This window comes from Sminthopsis crassicaudata, chromosome 3 (assembly GCF_048593235.1).
Source record: "Sminthopsis crassicaudata isolate SCR6 chromosome 3, ASM4859323v1, whole genome shotgun sequence".
In the NCBI taxonomy this organism is placed as follows: domain Eukaryota; kingdom Metazoa; phylum Chordata; class Mammalia; order Dasyuromorphia; family Dasyuridae; genus Sminthopsis; species Sminthopsis crassicaudata.
In genome coordinates, this window is record NC_133619.1 from 188,708,146 (window position 1) to 188,722,932 (window position 14,787).

The 14,787-nt window shown below is 31.0% G+C and overlaps 1 protein-coding gene across 11 annotated transcripts in view; it reads left to right on the plus strand.

The window, feature by feature from the left end:
* ROBO2 (roundabout guidance receptor 2) overlaps nt 1–14,787 on the plus strand; it is a 632,113-nt gene that overhangs the window by 371,301 nt on the left and 246,025 nt on the right. For 8 of the 11 annotated variants that reach the window (XM_074299770.1, XM_074299773.1, XM_074299779.1 and 5 more), the window contains exons 6-7: nt 8,669–8,796; nt 13,427–13,438. In XM_074299770.1, the coding sequence (XP_074155871.1) occupies nt 8,669–8,796; nt 13,427–13,438 (140 nt within the window). The remainder of the gene's footprint in view (nt 1–8,668; nt 8,797–13,426; nt 13,439–14,787) is intronic. The other 3 variants (XM_074299772.1, XM_074299777.1, XM_074299781.1) reach the window with 1 other exon arrangement.

Here is a 14,787-nt window from a genome sequence, read left to right on the forward strand (position 1 = left end):
TTTAAGGTCTCTTTGAGATATAGGCTCAGTTGAAACACTGCTGTATCAACGGGTTTGCAGTTTGATATTTTTGAGCATAGTTCCAAATTGCTCTCCAAAATGGCTGGATCTGTTCCTTCCAACATTCACCATTATCTGTTTCTGTCATCTTAGCCAATCTGAGAGATGTGTCGTGGTATCTCAGAGCTGTCTTAATTTGCATTTCTCTGATCAACAGTAATTTAAAACACCTTTTCATATGACTAGAAATTATTTTAATTTCTTCATCTGAGAATTATCTGTTCATATCCTTTGACCATTTATGAATTGGAAAATGGCTTGATTTCTTATAAATTTGAGTCAATTCTCTATATATTTTAGAAATGAGGCCTTTATCAGAACCCTTAACTGTAAAAAATGTTTTCCCAATTTATTTCTTCCCTTCTAATGTTGTCTGCATTGCTTTTATTTGTATAAAACATTTTTAGCTTAATATAATCGAAATTATCTAGTTGTTGTTCAATTATGAGTTCCAGTTCTTCTTTGGTCACAACTTTTCTTTCTTCTCCACATATCTGAGAGGTAAACTGTTATGATTCTTACAAGGTACTAAGACAGTGGAATTGATAGAGACAGTAAATATCTAATTTAGCATGGTTCAGTATCATTGATCTGATCCTACAAGGAGATGTTATGGGCCAGAACTTGAAACAAAGTTCTAAGTGGAATTGAGGAGATAATGGTTAAATCTAATTTAGCATTGATTTAATCTTACAACAAATAATGGTTTCCTAGTGATGTAATGATTGGAGTATACTCATTGCACAGCATATAAGCAAGAAGCTCTTAGGGCAAGACTAAGGACAAGCCTACTCTCTTGGAGGTCGAGTCAGATTCATTCCATTTCCCACGTTTGTGATGGCTGGAGGCTGAAGGATTAATCTTTGGATTGGGAGACATTCAAAGGGAGCTCTTGGAACCAAGGAGAGAGATAGGCCTCTATTAAAGCTAACTGGGCCCCAAGAATTAAAAAGAAACAATAAAGGATTTGGACTTTAAGTCCTGGCTGAATTTGAGGTGATTAGTACACTGAACTGAAACTAAGGCTGTTCCCAGAAGAACCCCAAGAAACCTGCTCCCAGAGAACATTAAATTTTAGAGAAGAGAATATTACATTTTGGGGCCTGAACAGGGGCAGACACAATCTTGATTTCAGTGGAAAAGCCTCTGATCCTGGTTTCAGTGGAAAAGCCTCTGATCCTGCTCCAGTGGAAATGTTTCCTCAACCCAGAAATTAGAGTGAGTATAACAAGGAAACTTTGTTAAAGGGTAAAATAGAATTTCAGATAAAATGGGACAGATGTTTAGAAAATCTTCTTTCCCTCTTCAAGGAACATGTGCAGAGAGCATTGTCAGACTTATGAAAAGCCAAGGTTTGATTATAATTTGGGAGCAGATCACTGAACTTTTAGAAACTGTACAGTACACACATCCTTAGTTCTCTAAGGAAAAAGAATTGAATCCAGTTAACTGGAAATTGGTATGAGAGTAACTAGGTGAATACTACAATTTTAATCCAAACTCAATTTCCAAAAATACACTTTATACATACAATTTAATACAACTGGCTTTAAGAAAGGATATAAGTACTAGAATACTAGAATAAGGAAAAAAGAAGAAAGAGCAGGAGGGGCAGGAGCCAAATAAACCAGGTGAAAAGGATGCAGAATCAGCTAAAAATGGAGTTAAGCATAATTCTGAGTGTGGCACTTCACAACAGGAGCATTTTTCATCCCTTGACCTACATCCCTCAATTAACCCTTCATGGATGGAGGGAGGAGGGGGAGAGGCAGTAACACATTCAGCATTTCCTATGAAGCAGGCTATGACAAGATTAGAAAAAAGTGCTGGTTAAGGCAAAAAGAGAAGGACAGGATATATCTGATTTAAAAATAAATGCATATCCTGTGACTGAAGAGCTTGACTTTTCAGGTCAAAAAAGGAGACGATATACTCCTTTTGATTTTGAAAATATTAAGGATTTGAAAAAAGATTGCACTCTTTATGGGGCTACATCATCTTATGTTAAGATGTTATTAGATAATTTGTCTTATGAAATCCTAACCTCTAGTGACTGGAAATCCATAGCAAGGACATGTTTAGAATCTGGACAAAACTTATTGTGGCTTTTGGAGTATCATGAAATATGTAGGATTCAAGCCCAATGAAATAGGCAAACTGGAATTAACATACAAATCACTTTTGACCAACTAGCAGGTGAAGGTCAGTATGCAGAGAATTTAGCACAGATTAAGTACCCCATAACAGCTTATGAACAGCTCACCACTGCTGCAACAAAAGCTTGGAGTTCTCTCCCCGGGCGAAAAGATCAAGGGGAAGCCTTCACAAAAATAGAGCAAGGTCCCAGTGAATCCTTTTGCTGATTTTGTGGGATGTCTGCAAACAGCTGTTATAAGAATCATTGGAGAACATGCAGCTACAAAAATAATGACCAGACATCTGGCTAAGGAAAATGCCAATGAGGTTTGCAGAAGAATTATATCAGACTTCACAAAGATGCTCCTTTAGAGGAGATCATAAGATGCCGTACCACAGTGGGCACAAATACTTATTATGCCCAGACTATGATGAACATGGGAAGACAGGATCCCTCTTGGCAAGGTATTTCTAGAGAAACTCATCGATGTTTTCAGTGTGGAAAGATAGGACATCTTGAGAGCCCAGTATAGATATAACGATAGAGTGAGAGGACAGACTGAGAGAAGACCTAAAACCCCATGTCCAAAATGCCACAAGGGCTTCCACTGGATCTCAGAATGTAGATTGACCCAGGGAAATGAGAGGTAGGGCCCAGCTCCAAGATATCATTCAAAAGACAGGTGAGGTGTGATGGCAGCTGATTTTACACCCAGAGAGTCTTTATATGTTCAGGACTCTTATGTGATAAATTAGCTGAAAATCAATCACGTAGCAGAAAGGGATTACCTCATCTATCAGCCAAAAAGCAATCAGATAGCAGAAAGGGATTACAATTAGGGATAATATAGGCTTTTTAAACCAACAGGTCAGTGTCCAGTGCAAACAGGTCCAATGTAATTGCCAAATGATGAGGAGAGATTTAGAAAGTGGTAAATAGAAGGGAATTAGATAATTCATTTTGTATTCTGTAACTTTGATAAAGTTGTGAATTCTTTATAGTTGTTTTTTAGTTGATTCTCTACGATTCTCTAGATATATAAGCAAAGAGTGATAATTTGGTTTCCTTATTACCTACTCTAATTCTTCTCTTATTGCCAAAACTAACATTTCTAATAATACAGTATTGAATATTGGGCAACTTGTTTCACTCCTGATCTTTTTGTGATGATTCTAATATATCTCCATTACATATGATGCTTGCTGTTGCTTTTAAATAGATGCTACTAATCATTTTGAGGAAAACTCTATTTATTCCTACAATCTCCAATGTTTTTAGTAGGAATTGATGTTAGATTTTGTCAAATGCTTTTTTGTATCTATTGAGATACTCATGTGTTTTTATTATTGTTATTGATACAATCAAATATACACAAATAGTTTTCCTAATAATGAACCAGTCTTAACTTCTGGGCATAAACTCTTCTTGATCATGCTGCATTATCTTGGGCAAAACTTGCTATAATCTTTTTGCTAATATTTATTTAAGATTTTTATATCAATATTCATTAGGGAAATTAATCCATAATTTTCTTTCTCTGTTTTGAATCTAACTTGTTTAGGTATCACCACCATATCTTTGTCATAAAAGAAATTTGGCAGGACTCCTTTTTCTATTTTTCCAACTAGTTTGCACAGTATTGGAATTAATTTTTCTTCTTTTTTATTATAGTTTTATATTTACAAGATATATGCATAGGTAATTTTTCAGCATTGACAGTTGCAATATCTTTTGTTCAAATTTTTCCACTCCTTCCCTTCACCCCTTCTCCCATATGGCAGATTGACCAATACATGTTAAATATGTTAAAATATAAGTTAAATACAATATATGTATACATGTCCAAACAGTTATTTTGCTGTACAAAAAGAATTGTACTTTGAAATAGTGTACAATTAGCCTGTGAAGGAAATTAAAAATGCAGGTGGACAAAAAAAGAGGGATTGGGAATTCTATGTAGTGGTTCATAGTCATCTCCCAGAGTTTTTTGCTGGGTGTAGCTGGTTCAGTTCATTACTGCTCTGTTGGAACTGATTTGGTTCATCTCATTGTTGGAGAGGCCTCTTCCTTCAGAATTGGTCATCGTATAGTATTGTTTTTGAAGTATATAATGATCTCCTGGTCCTGCTCATTTCACTCAGCATCAGTTTGTATAAGTCTCTCCAGGCCTTTCTAAAATCATTCTGCTTGTCATTTCTTAAAGAACAATAATATTCTATAATATTCATATACCACAGTTTATTCAGCCATTCTCCAATTGATGGGCATCCACTCAGTTTTCAGTTTCTGAACACTACAAAGAAGGCTGCCACCCACATTCTTGCACATACAGGTCCCTTTCCCTTTAAAATGTTTTTGGGATATAAGCCCAGTATTTACACTGCTCTATCAAAGGGTATGCAAACTTTTTGAGCATAGTTCCAAATTGCTCTCCAGAATGGTTGTATGTATTCACAGGAATTAATTGTTTTTAAATATTTGGTAGAATTCACATGTAAATCCATCTTATCCTGGATATTTTTTTCTTATAGAGCAGTTGAGTGATAACTTGTTCATTTTTTTTCCTAAAATGGAACTATTTAAGTAATTTATTTCCTTTTTTTTATCATACCTAACTTTTCTAAAATTCTATTTACCTCATTAACTTTGTTCTTATTTATTTTGTGATTTGATTTATCTAGTTCTGAGAGAGCAAGGTTGAGATAGTCCACTAGTCTATTTTGCTGTCTATTTCTTCTTGCAGCTCTATTAACTTCTCCTCTAGGAATCCGGATGCTATATCTGTTGGTCCATAAATGTTTAGTATTGCTATTTCTTCATTATCTATAGTACCCTTTAGCAAGATACAGTTTCCTTCCTTATCTCTTTTAATTGCATCTATTTTTGCTTTTGCTTGATCTGAAATCAGAATACCCTGTATGTATCACTCTGCCTTAAATGTGTTTCTTGTAAGCAACATATTGTAGGATTCTGGCTTTTTATCCAGTTTGCTATCTACTTTTTTATGTGAGAGTTCATCTCATTCACATTCACAGTTAAAATGACTAATTCTGTACTTCCCACCATCTTATTTGCCCCAAGTTATGTTTTCACTTTCCTTTTCTCCTTTCTCTCTTCCCAAATATTTTGCTTCTGGCTACCATCTTTTTATACCTTTCCCATACTACTTCTGTTTTCTCTCCTATTAGCCTTCCCCTTTTCTTTTCCATTTTCTCCTCCCACTTCCCTACAAAGTGAGACAAATAAGTCTGTGGAGCCAAATATGTCTATTATTCTCTCTTTCAACCAAGTCTTATGAGAGTAACATTCACACAATGTTCATTTCCCTCCCTTTTCCCCCTTCAATTATAATAGGTCTTCTTTGCCTCTTCATGAGATGTAATTTCCCTCACTTTACCTCCATTTTCTTCTTTTTCCAGTACAATCCCCTTTGCATCTCTAATTTCTTTTTATATTATCACAATAATATCAAATTATACTGCACTCTCTAAGTATACCCACAACAGAGACAGTTCTCAAGAGTTCTTTCATTTTTACTTTTTTATGTTTCTCTTGATTTCTATCTTTGGAAATCAGATTTTTTTTGGTCCTGCTCCAGTCTTTTCATCAGAAATAAATGAAATTCACCTGTATCTTTGAATGCATCTTGTTCCCTGAATGATAATGCTCAATTGTTGATTCTTGGATCCAATCCAAGTTCCTTTATTTTTCAGATTATCATTCCAGTCCCTTCAGTCCTTTGAAGTGGAAGCTGCTAGGTCCTGGGGAATCCTGATTGTGATTCCTTGATATTTGAATTTTTTTCTGTTTCTTTGCAATATTTTTAACTTGGTCTGTGGGTTTTGAAATTTAGCTACAATATTCCTTAGACTTTTAATTTAGGGGTCTCTTTAAGGAGGTGATTGGTGAATTCTTTCAGTGGTTATTTTACTTTCTGGTTCTAGGACATCAAAGAACTTTTCCATGATGATTTCCTGAAAAACAATAGCTAGGGTCTTTTTTTCAATCATGGTTTTCAGGAAGTCCAACAATCATTAAATAGTATTTCCTAGATCTACTTTTCAGGTAGATTTTCCTAAAGTTATTTTTCCAAGGAGGTATTTTACATTTTCTTATTTTTAATTTTTTTTTGTTTTTTTTTTTTGGACTGATTTTTGATACCTCATTGAGTGATTCATTTCCATTTGTTCAGTTCTAATTTTTAATGAATCACTTTCTTCAGTTAGCTTTTTAATCCCATTTTACATTTGGCCAATTGAACTTTAAAATTAGGTTCTTTATTCATTGGATTTTTTTTTCCATTTCACAAATTCTGTTTTTAAATGAGTTGGTTTCTTTTTTATATCTATTTTGTAAGGGGTTATATGATTTTTTCCCATTTCACTAAATCTGTTTTTTTAAAGTTTTCTTCAGATAATTTCTGTATTTTCTTTTCCAGATTTTCTTGCAAAATTTTCATTGTGTGTGTGTGTGTTTGTGTATGTGTGTGTGTAAGTGTGTGTGCATTTTTGAACTCTAGAAGCTGGGAAACACTACAAAATCTTACTTTTTTTGGTTGTTGGTTTTCTTTGCTTTTAGTTTATTTTTTTCTTTAATTTTTGAAATACATACAAAGATATTTTTCATCATTTACTCTTGCAAAACCTCATGTTCCAGATTTTTCTCCCTCCTTCTGATAGACATTTCCTCTCTGATAGACAGCAAGTAATCCAATATAGGTTAAACATGTGCAATTTTTCTAAACATATTTCCACATTTGTCATGCTGCATAATGAAAAAAATGAGAAAATAAAAACATATAAGCAGAGAACAACAGAAGGTGAAAATATGTTGTGATCCACATTTAGTCCCTTAAGTTCTCTTTCTAGATGCAAATGGCTCTCTCCATCACAAGTTAATTGGAATTGGTCTGGATTCATTCATTCATTGTTGAAAAGAGTTGAGTCCATTTATAGTTGATAACCACATGATTTTTGTTTCTATGTACAATGTTCTCTTAGTTCTCCTCACTTCACTTAACATCAGTTCATATAAATCTCTCCAGACCTTTCTGAAATCATCATAATGATTGTTTCTCATAGAACATTAATACTCCATCACATTCACATGCTTTTTGCACAAGTGGATTATTTCCCTTTTTGTGATCTCTTTAAGATCCATAGATCAAAGGATATTCACAATTTGATAGCCCTTTGAGCATATTCAAAATTACTCTCCAGAGTGGTTGGTTTGGTTCACTACTCCAACAACAATGTATTAGTGTTCCAGTTTTCCCACATCCCCTCCTACATTTATCATTATTTTTTCTTGTCATCTTAGCCAATTTGAGATGTGAGGGTTCTCTTAATATTCAGTAGTTGTTTAGAGTATTTTCTATGACTAGTAATGGTTTTAATTTCTTTATCTGAAAATTGCCTATTCATATCCTTTGACCATTTTTCAATTTATTCTTATAAATTTAAGTCAATTCTCCAAATATTTTAGAAATGATACCTTTATGACCATCCTTGAATGCAAAAATTTCCTCCAGTTTTCTGCATCTCTTCTAATCATGGCAGCATTGGTTTTATTTGTACAAAATCTTTTTATTTTAATGTAATCAAAATTATCTTTTTTACATTTCATAATATTTTCTCTTTCTTCTTTCGCCAAAATTCCTTTCTTTTCCACAGATCTGAGAGAAAAACTATCCCTTGTTCTCCCAATTTGCTGGTAGTGTCACCATTTATGTTTAAATCATGAACTCAATTCAACCTTATTTTGGTGTAGTGTGTTAGGTGTTGGTCATTATCTAGTTTCTACCATGCTGTTTTCCAATTTTCCCTTGCTGTTTATTTTCTAGACTTTTGAAAGAGAAAAATGTAAATAATGTACATTAAACTTAATGATTATATTGTTTTTCTTTTACAAAGATCTGGCTTAACATTTATCAGCATATATACACATATGTATGTATTACATTATATTTAAAATAGTATAATAAATAATATTAATGCACTTAAATGTATGATAATATCAATAGTTTAAAAGAATGTTAATTTATTTTGACATGTGTATTATTTATATATACCACTCAACCCTATATATATATATAAACATATGGTCTCCCCCATTTAAATTGTGAAGTTTATTTGTCAGATAATTTTTTAGAAAAAGTTTCTTCTTTCTTCTAAATGATTAGTACCTTTCACACAGCCAGATTTAACTAAATGCATCTTGTTTTATTAATTCATTGATAATGTTCTAATATGACATACATATACCAAAACTAATTATATTGCTTTAAACATTTTTAACTACTGCATGACACAGTGAAAATCTCATGACAATAACTAAGTGGTATCATCCAACTTCACATAATTAATCATTCAAAGATATATACTAGTTGTAGTCTTACTATACTATCCAAATGAGAAACTTTTGTGTCTTCAAATAGTTTCTAAATCATTTACAATTATTATTCTGACTTAGAATCGACATCAAAGATGATTACACATTGAGGATTAAAAAGGCTATGAGTTCAGATGAGGGAACCTATACGTGTGTTGCTGAGAATCGGGTTGGAAGAGTGGAAGCATCTGCTACTCTCACTGTTAGAGGTAAGTGATTTAGGATTAAAAAAAATTAATCAGAACATTAATGAATAAGTAATTTAGTAAATTTTAATAATTATGTAAATTTGTTATTATACTGTATAAATTTTCCTCTTTGACTTTTTGCTTATCTGATTAGAGTTAATTTTATATATTCTAATAGGTTATTTTTCATTGAGATTCATTTAAAAATAATTCTTAGATTTTTTTTAATTTTAATTTTTTAAATAAAATTATTTATTTTTTAAAAGAACATTCATTTAAACTTTTTAGAGACATTTATTCTCATTTAATGTGTAACCTAATTTTATTTAAAATAAAAATGTTCAAAGTTAATAAGATATTCCACTAACTGCTGCTAACATCAGTATTTCAACTAATTGCCATGATTCTTTCTAGTAACTTAGCATTGTTACTTTTTTGTCATGGATCAATAATTATAATTTTACTAATTCATTGTAATTAATGTTGCTTCCCTCTTAACTGTTTGCATGTGAATTTGGACTATCATAAAATTTTTAATGATTAAAATCATGAATTATCACTTTCATAGAATATATATATGTGCACATATATATATATATGTATATCAGTGAAAATATTCATGAAAGAGAAAATACATTAACATAATGCTTGACCTTAAACTGTATTAGAATCACTTAACTGTCCCCTAGGTATGTCCATTTGGTCTTCATGAGAAAAAATAAATATTTCAAGGTACCAAGTAAGTGTCATTTATACAGTTACAATAGATGCATTCACTTTCATATAATTTTACACAAAATTGCAAATATATTTCTATCCCCCAATCATTCCTTGAATTGGTGTCTTTTCCATTTATATTATTTGTATTTAGGTAAAAGGGCCATTTGAAAGGGAATGGGTATTGCTTTGTTGTTCAAGCCTATGCTGTACATCTTTCCCATCCACTAAATCAACAAACACAATTCTATGAACACTTGCTTCTTTCTTGTGCATAATTGTAAGCTGAAAGCCCTCAAGAAAGATAAAGTGAATATGGTTATTTTTTTTTAACAAGGTTTGTAATAGTACATGCAGTACTAATACTCTGGATTTTTCAAAGAATTGAAATGTGCTGTTTCTGTCTTTTTCTATAGAACACTTATAAGATCTTCTCTTCCTCTTTTAAAATATATTAAATAACATCATGCCATATTACTCAATTGCATTTTTTCATTCATCCAATTATTTTCTTCATTTAGCACATTATAAATGTGTTTTAATAAAATGATATTTTCCTTGAAGATATATTTATTTTGTGGGAACCTGATTGTTAAGAAATAATTGAAGAGGTACATTGTTCATGCCAGTGCTTTTCTTTTGCCATACAAATAAAATGGGTATGAGAATTTCTGATCTAGAAGACACCTTTTAGAGATATAGTCAAAAAATTTCCCTTCAAACATGAGGAAATTAATATCCTTGAGGTAAAGGAACTCTCATAAGGTTACATGACAGATAAAAGACTAGAATTTAGACCTTCTGAATCCTAGTATTCCTAATATATCCCACATTTTTTTTTCTTTAAAATGTCTAGTCAATGCTTACTGCTCTGGTCTGAAGGTTATTTTTCTTTTTCTAGTCAGTCATAAAAGTCAACGTTCAAAAGCTTTGACAATACAATATGGATGTCATAATTGAACACAAAGTAATTTTTCTTCTTTAAATTACTGGATAACAGAAAGATGAGTAGCTTCCTATTTGGAAAATATTTACCAACGAAATAAATGTCAAGAAAATATGATCCATTTATTTCCTTAAATAAGTGTTTAATATATAAAATGCTTGTAATGGAGCTCTGGAGCCACCTTGCACTTACAACTAATCACTTTTTATTTACTACTGGAAATTTTTAAAATTAGTACTACATTTCACAAACATTTTTATTCATTTAAGCTAAATTTTACCCTCATACTATTAAACCATGAAAAAAGGAGATTTTTATCTCTAGGGGAAAAATCAAATTGTTTTGTTGTCATTTTGGTTGGATTTTTAATTAGCTCTCTCAAAATCTTTATCTCATCATTGTGAGTTTAATCTGAGTGTAATGCTCATTCCCTGCCCCTCCCCCCAGAATTCATTATTGACTGAGAGTTCAAAATAGAAGTAAGACAATATTTTCCACAAGTCTGTAGTTATCAGCATTGAAAACTACACCAATAAAGGGTATATTATTTTAAATATGAAGACCAAGATAATTAATATTAATAGTGTATTTTATTGTTTCTGGTCTAACATTGAGAAAGATTAGCAAAGAAAAAAAAGTATCATTATCATTGTTTCCCTTTTCATACACACAGTGGAATATTTGGTCTCTGTAGATTATAGGAATCAATTGACTGAGGAGGCCAATTTCTATTTTCACATATTTAATTCAGAAATGCCATACAATTTAATTTACTGATTTTTTTCATGGCAATCAGTTACTTTTCTCTACAAAACAATGCAATGTAGAAAAGGTAAGTGTTTTTTTTTTATAATAATCTATCTGCTAAATATTATGATGAGGCTCATATTAGACAACGTGAAAAAGGTAGCATAATATCCATAAAATAAGAATACCATTATTCTTTATGTGACTTTAAAAAATGAGCATTAAAATGAACATTTAACTAACAATATTTATGCTTTTGCTCTTGCCAGAATTATATAACCTTGCATTGTTTTAGGTTAACATTACTCATGGGTATCCTAGTTTTAACATTTTTATGAAATTGTGTTTTTCTTGGTATAGTTGCTTCTCTCTGACTTCAGTACACAGAAATAATTTAGTCAAAAATTTTATGTGGCAATATATAAACACAATTTGACTGAATTCCTCATTAATTCTATGCGATCCTTGGATCACAAATCAAGATTTAGAAGAGATAACAAAGATCATCTAGTACAACCTCCTCATTTTGACATTTTAACTGAGGCCCTAGGAGATTAGGTCACTTGTGCAAGGTCACAAAGGTAGTAAGTATCTCAAGTGGGCTATGAATGCATATCCTCTGATTTCAGAACCCAAACATACTCCTTCCATTGGCTCATTCCTATATGTATATTATTTTCTGTAAAAATTAGTTTGTTGCCTTAATAAATACTAAAATCTTGTACTTTGAGTGATTCCCTAAATTCAAGTGAAAATAATTAATTTTGTCTTTTCAAGAGATTATTTTTATTATTATTTTTTGCCTTCAAAGGGATAACTTACAGGAATGCAAAGCATACAAGTGCTTTATAAAACTAGAGGCACAAAAATGTTTAAAACTCACAGTGAAATGACATGAACTGACATTCATACTATTCATTGGCAAAAAGATGGAGAAATCGCATTTCTAATTCTCACAACTCCATACTAGCTATTTATATCACAAGAGTAGTTATTTTCAATTATTTTCATTTGTTTTAAGAATGAAAAGAGAAATAAAAGGATGTTAGGCGAGAACTGTCTTTTCTCCAAAAATGTTTTCCCTTTTGTTAAAATTAACCAACCCACCATAGAACTTTGAATGAATTTATAAGTGCTTCAAAATACAGAACTTATACTTTGCTACTAGAATTGATGCTAATTATCTGCATAGAAAATAAGGAACATAATCATTTGATTTTGAAATCCATGCAATGCATGGGAAACGCTATCAGATTTTTATTTTGTATTTTGTATCAATATTTTTATTGTACATTTAGTAAATATCTAATATTAAAAAAGAAAAACTAAATAGTAACAAAATCCTCCCCAAATTTTATTGTGACAATATCAAAAGTACAGAGATAGTTTATTTTGGTCACATATTGAGGTACATCAACATGGTATCATTAAGAGTATGCATTTTTCACACTTAAGAAAATATACTTCCAAATTATAAATCTTGCTAGGTACATGTTTTCTCTTCAGAAGAGAAAAATAATACAGTTACATATTTTGTAATATTTGTCCAGAATTATAGCTATTGATTCATTGATCAGTCTAAATTCTACTTAAATCTTTTAAAACTTCTTGAGATTGAAATTCTCTTAATATTCTTATATTTTTATGTTAGCAGTATTCTAGCAATCATACTTTTTGCTGAAAAATATGAATCTTTCTTTTGCTATAGCTATCACAAAGTAGAATTTAACTAAATTGTAATTTGGAAGGCATTCTAAGGTTGCTTAAAACTGTGATATTTTTCATTAGTTCTTTCAGTGAATAAAAAAATGTTGTGCTGTTATCAGCTAATGAAAGTGGTGTCATAGGCCTTTCTAAAGTTCTTGTGACATGTCTGACCAGCTATATTTAAAATACATTTGATTGGCAGTCTAATTTGAATAACTATTACTATAAGATACTATAATATTTTGTAGGACAGCACAGTCTCATTCTAAAGAGGTATTTACTGTGGTAATTAATCATGTAATATAGGTTTATCCAAAATATCTATCAATTTACTTAAACTGTTTCTAAGATAGCTCATGTATTTATTGTTTTTTTAAAGAAATAATCCAAAGATCTGATCACAATGAAATGTAAGTTTCAAATTCACTCTACTGTCCATTCTTAAATGTAACATTACTCATCATGCATTCTGACAATTTTCTTTTTTTTAAATTTCTTTTTTATGTTCTCACCACACCATTGTAATGTCTACAGCTCGCCCTGTTGGTAAGTAACCATCCTTCTATCCATTTAGCATGGCTTTATGCAATGCTATGCCATGCAAGCAATATTACACTGAATGAATTATAATTGTTCACCCATATCATATTATATTTACATATTTAGTGAAAGTTTGGCCATCAAGAAATTTGAACTCTTTCATTACCTTATCACTTTTTATAAATTACATATAGCAACTTTTGCTATACAAGCAATTATTTGGGTACCAAAATAAAGTGTGCGACTGAAATTACTTAAAATTATACATGATAAATTTCCCTTTTACTTCCATGGAGTATCTCTAAATCCCAATAATTTTAGCAAATATTTATATTTGAGGTTAATGGAGGAATGCCTCTATTAATTTTTAATAATTTTCGGTCACAGCTTTATTTTTTGATGGGGAAGGGAGTGATAATTTGTTGATTTATGCTAATTGTCTGCATGCTTTGAAGTAAATGTATGTTAAATACTTTAGCAATCAAATTAACTTCTTCATGCTAAGGTACATAGATACTTAGTTGAAATAAGATGAGGCAGGAAAGTTGGAACAATTATTACTTTTGAAACAGAAAATTGATGTTTTGTGTTTTCCAAAAATCTCATCAAACAAAGTGTTTAAGCTATTTATAGCTAATGAGATTATATTAGTAGATATTTCTTTGGTGGTTTTAGTAACAATATGTAATATTGTTTAAATAATTAAACATACTTTATAAATATTTTATTATCCCTTACAAATACTAATTAGCTAAAAGTGTAGAGAACAATATTAAGAAAATCATTTGATAATATGATACCATTTATTTTACATTTTTTTTTTGCCCATTTAGAGTCAATGTTTTGTTATCCTTATGGGCAATCTATTAAGTAGGTAAAATGATAAAATTAAAAATAATAATTCAAAGAAATGAATTGAAGAAAAATATTTGAAGAAAATAGGTACTCCAGAGAGCTACATGCTAAATTACTGCTGCAGTGAACAAAATGACTTACCAGTAACCGGCAAAACTTAATGCGGTTTTTAATGGTATTTACTTTTCTTCTACCCATATCTTAGAAATTGATATAATATTTTTGAAATGTGTCTTCTGCTTTTCTAAATTGTTTCTGTTTAATGCTACAATATTTAGGTCAATAATTTTCATTTTCAGGATAATATGCATAAAATCTGATCTTTTGAATTCACATAATCAGAATTCTAGAATGTTAGATGTATCAATTACCCTACTTGTCTTCTACTCAACTTTCCTCATTTTGTAAGTAAAGAATCTTGACTCCTCTCCATTCTTAAGGTGTAATGTATTAAATTCAGTTCAGTAGCTATTAAACACCTACTGTTTGTAAGATGAACA